At 35.8% G+C, this 5,267-nt stretch overlaps 1 protein-coding gene across 1 annotated transcript; it reads left to right on the forward strand.

The window, feature by feature from the left end:
- The first annotated feature begins 1,790 nt into the window (after nucleotides 1-1,790).
- On the forward strand, nucleotides 1,791-2,175 carry LOC100619033 (thymosin beta-4). The gene has a single exon (XM_016423787.2). The coding sequence runs from the start codon at nucleotides 1,873-1,875 to the stop codon at nucleotides 2,005-2,007; it is 135 nt and encodes a 44-aa protein (XP_016279273.1). The 5' UTR covers nucleotides 1,791-1,872; the 3' UTR covers nucleotides 2,008-2,175.
- The last annotated feature ends 3,092 nt before the right edge of the window (nucleotides 2,176-5,267 follow it).

Here is a 5,267-nt window from a genome sequence, read left to right on the forward strand (position 1 = left end):
TTCATTCACCATGATATTCAATTCTAGATCCACTTCATTGTCCCATTTCAGGGCTTCTTTTATACACATGTGCATACATGCTTTACATGCCTGTACATAAAATATATGCGTGTATGTGTATATGAAATATATTTATTTCACAAATACGCATGTCTAAACACATATATATGTATGCCTATATAGACATTGAATGTTTATCTTGACCAGACACTAAAATGTATGTCTCTGTTTCTATACACATGCACACATACTTTCCCTCATTTATGTAATATGCATATATTTATTGATATGTATATATACTCTGTGATTGTCCGTTCAACCTATGTAGTCCGGAGAATAGGCAGCCTTTATCCAGCTCTTTTTTCCTGTGAAGATGGTTAGGCTGAAATATTTTGGATGATTGTGTATCTCTTTGAAGTAACTCTCTAGTATCCTGAGTCTTGATGCAAGCAACTCAATGTTATTCACAAAAAAAGGAACATATGGAGAGCTTCATTGTGTAAAGAGAATCCTTCTTCCATTTGAACTTTGCAGTGAACATCCACCATGACTTTAGCAAACACTTTCACCATTGAATCACAGAATCAAAGAGTTTTAAAGTTGGAAAGGACCACAGTAGCTATTTTGTGCATAAATACGTGAAAGAATTCCTACCATAATATTTGAGAAATGGTGGCATTGTATCTTTCTGAAGATACCCAAGGAAGAGGAGTCTATCAAATCTGTGCAGCTCATTCTACTTTTGGACAGCTTTAATTATTAGGAAGTTTCTCCTGACATCGAGACCAAATTGACTTTTTTACAACTTCCTGTAAATGTTCTTGGCCATGTCCTTTGTGGTCAAACAGATTGTCTTATCCTTTTTCTACATGACAGTCTTCAAATAATTACCTGCAATTGTCGTGTCCTTCCTGAGTTTTCTTCTCCAGGTCCTTCAAATGATCTTTATGGACTCCAAGACCCAGTATGGTACTGGTTGCTTTCTTTTGGAAAATTTCTAGCATATGAATGTCTTTGAAACAGTAGCACTCAAAACAACACAATACTACCGAGGAGTCTAATGAGAGCAGAATGCAGTAGTATTAACACTTCCCCATTCCTGGGAACAATCGATGTAGACCAAGATTACATTACTTTTATTGACTTCCATATTATACTACTTATTCATATTGAGCTTGCAGTTCACTAAAACTCACATATTCTTTTTAGAACAACTCATCTTGCAATAGTAGAGTTGATCTTTTTCTACCCAAAAGCAAGAATTTACATTTTACCCTGTGGAATTTCATCTTGGTAGATTCAGTCTCATATTCTAAATTGACAAGACACTTTTAGGTCGTGGCTGTCATCTGGATTCTTAGCTTTGCTTCTCTATTTTATATCATCTGCAAATTTGAGGAGGAACATATCATCTATGTCTTTATTCAAGTCATTGATGACAAATGTTAAATAACATAGGAATAGGCATTGATCCTTAAGTTGTAAATATTTTTCTGTGTTTATATTGAATCATAAACAGCTACTTTTTGAGTCTGGCGATCCAACCAGCTATGCATTCCTATATTATTGTCTAATTAGTATCTCTCCATTTTCTCTATAAAATTTGTATCATATGATACAAAAAACCTTATATCAAACGAAATGGTCTGCTTATTGGTTCTAAGTTTCTCCTCACTTATCTAGGCTTGTCCTTGAAAAGTAGATATAAATTGTTGGGGGAATATTCTTGAAACTTTTCTGGTATGGTAGAAACTGCCAGAGGGTGAGCTCTGTTAACTTATCCTTTAAGAAGTCAGAACTACAGTTCGGAGCTGCCACCTCGGAGATCTGACTTACTCGTGCGCCCCGCCCATCACTGCTTAATCTGCAAAAATGTCTGACAAGCCAGATATGGCTGAGATTCAGAAATTCGATAAGTCTAAATTGAAGAAGACAGAAACACAAGAGAAAAACCCACTGCCTTCAAAAGAAACAATTGAACAGGAGAAGCAAGCGGGTGAATCGTAATGAAATCTGCCCGGCCAATATGCACTGTACATTCCACAAGCATTGCCTTCTTAATTTTACTTTTAGCTGTTTAACTTTGTAAGATGCAAAGAGGTTGGATAAAGTTTAAATGACTGTGCTGCCCCTTTCAACATCAAAAGAATAAAGAACTACTGACATTGAATTGAATGAAGGCCCAGCCGGCTGCCTCTTTCCATCTGCCTGTCCTGGCTAATTTGGGTCCTGGTGGCATTAAAAAAAAATTTTTAAAAAAAGCTTGCATGTTGGTGAAAAGAAGAACCCGGGTGGGACTACAGTAAATCTAGTTAACAGTAAAATGCAAAGCTGTACCAAGGTCCTGGCAAGCTGTAAAATGCAGTTAATCAGAGTGCCATTTTTTTTTTGTTCAAATGATTGTAATTATTGGAATGCACAATTTTTTTAATATGCAAATAAAAAGTTTTAAAACCTGGCTGGTATTGCTGTGGTATGTTTGGAAGATAGATGTTGCAGGAAGAAAAAAGTGGGTTGGGATTTGTTTGGAAAAAAAGCAATAAATGCCAAAAATCATGGTTTTTGTGTGTTAGGTAAATCCTATTGTAGGATAAGAATTTCCATCCATCCCCAATTATGTAAAATATCTGTATATATGACTAGCATTCTGTACTGGTTATCCATGACCTCATTTTTTTAGATTTACTTAATATTAGAATTTGCCTTATTTACCTGTAATCTGGATATCTGTACTTGTTAAGTATTGTGGAAACTGCTCTCTCCACATTTTGGGATTCTTTTTGTGTGACTTAATCACAGATCGGTTTGCAACTTGGTACCTTCATCTAGCACCAAGCAAAATTATCCAATTAATGGCATTGGTGCAAATACAGCCTGTTAAAAGAATTGGGAATTTCATACTTAGTCGCAGGGGAATTGTACATGTGCTTTCACCTTATTGTTTGATGGCTTGATTTCTATTGAATGGTAAAGTGAACTGAACATTATCTTTTTTTCAATAACAATTGTGATTTTGACAATTCATTGTACCATCTTGTATTAATTTGCATAATAAACCTTGATGGACTAAAAGTAAAAAAAAAAAAGAAGTCAGAACCACTTCCATGCAACAATTGGGAATCAGAGTAGTACTTTTGCTACATGGAGAGTTATAACCTCCTAAATTCCTACACCAATGCTTCATTGTGGTGTCCCTGTATTCTTGAAGATTATATTATAGATGCTCAAATTATAGCAGTTCCTACTGAGTACTTAAAGCTTCAGATAGAGTCTCATTGATGGACTGTGGGAATCTTGTCCAAGGATCAGACTAGCTAAGTTTGGAGGGGCTTATTAAGAGGTTAATTCCTGGATGGTAACTTTTTAATTATAACAACTCAGAGACTAGCACCCAAAATAAGTCAATATTAGATAGACAGTTAGATAGAACATGTATTTGATTAATTTTTTTAAACCCTCACCTTCCATCTTGGGATCAGTATTGTGTATTGGTTCCAAGGCAGAAGAGTAGTAAGGGCTAGACAATGGAGGTTACGTGACTTGCCCAGGGTCACACAGCTAGGAAGTATTGGAGGTCAGATTTGAACCCAGGACCTCCCATCTCTAGGCCTGACTCTTAATCCACTGAGCTACCCAGCTGCCCTTAGATAGAACTTTTATGAAGTTCTTATCCTCTCCCTGGCTCAGAGTGCTAAAAATACAAACAGAAGCATGAAGATAGGGCAGTTGGTCAAAGGTCCACTCAGAAGAGCAGAAAAAGAAAGGAATATTCTGCTATAGCCAGAGACAAGAAGACTCACATCCTCTTATCTTTGTATACTCCAGAAATGAGTGGATACTAGAGTCTGAGCTTCTATTTAGGGCTTATAGTAAAGTACATAAGAGAAAGTCAGGAAATTTTAATGTTCAGAAGGAAAAAGTTTTAGGGACATACCAAAAAGGCAATAATAATCATAATATCCAAAGCTCAGAGCCTGGGATATTCCTTGGATTAACTGCATTGCTTCTTTTTATGCACTTGAAGCACAAATTTGATAAATTCCATATCACATTTAATCTCTTATACAATAATAATGAAAGTAAAGAAAATCTTTTTGGTAAAAAACAAAAAAAGAAAATACATTTAATTAATTCTTTCATATTGTCTCTATTTTTTCTACTTGACTTTTATCTTCTTTGAGTATTCCATTTGTAGACTGTCTGCTAAATAATTATTATAGGTTCCTCAGTTAAAGTGATCTGATCTAGATTAGACTGAAATGTGCAAATCTGGCTTGTCTTTCAGATTTCTACCAATGTGTACTCTAATATTTTTCATTTCTCAATTCTTCAAGCTGGTTAATTTATTCATATTTTCCAGAATTTTGTAGTTTTCACTATAGCTGTTGGCTTCGAAGGTTGTTTTGGAGAACATGTCCTGGCCTAACCCCTGATGTCAGCTGCAAAAGGTTTAGTGGACTCTTTGGCTATCTTCATCACAGCATCATTTTAAGTCAAGGAAATGAGAAAAAAGAAAGGATAGTGAGAGCCAGGAAAAATAGGCAAGGGGAGGAGAAGGGTGGAGGAAAGGTAGAAAAGAAGGAAGGAGAGAAGAGAAAAAAGGGAAAAGTGAAGTTAGAGAAAGCCAGAACCACTATTCTAAAAGTCTGTTAGGTTAAAAAAAAAAGGGGGAGGGATTTTAAGTAGGCTCCACTTTCTGCCCCAGTGGATAATCCTTAATGATTCACTGTCCAATTATGGAACTATATGGGGACCATTTAGGAGCCTGTAGTCTTGAATATCTTTTAGAAAGGGTCTAGGGTATAGGCCCATCTCCACACATATTCTATGGGATAGTTCCATTACAGCAGATCTGAGGGATTCCTTGATTATATCTCCGTTACGCAATCAATAGCATGAAAGAAGGTTTTAAATAAAGAATGTAATCATCTTTATAATCTTAACATAGCACTTCCTCAGCAGCTATTTATTTCTTCAGTTCCCACAGGAATTAATAGACCAGGTCTCCAAAGAGTGGCTACTAATTTTTGGCTCAGAATGCCTGGAGTAGCCTTAAAGTATGGTGAAAGGACGGTGGCTGAGGGAGAACCATGAAACACCTACATGGCTAGTTTGAGAAAAGACTTCAATCTCTCTCTGTCTTCTCTTATTTCAGTAAATATCAATAAACTGTTGAAATTCAGGACTAGAGTTTAATTCAGTTTTAACACATACATACATAAAGACAGCAAGCAGAATGAAATGGAAAGATGTGTTTTCATTGATAA

This window comes from Monodelphis domestica, chromosome 7 (genome assembly GCF_027887165.1).
Source record: "Monodelphis domestica isolate mMonDom1 chromosome 7, mMonDom1.pri, whole genome shotgun sequence".
NCBI lineage: Eukaryota > Metazoa > Chordata > Mammalia > Didelphimorphia > Didelphidae > Monodelphis > Monodelphis domestica.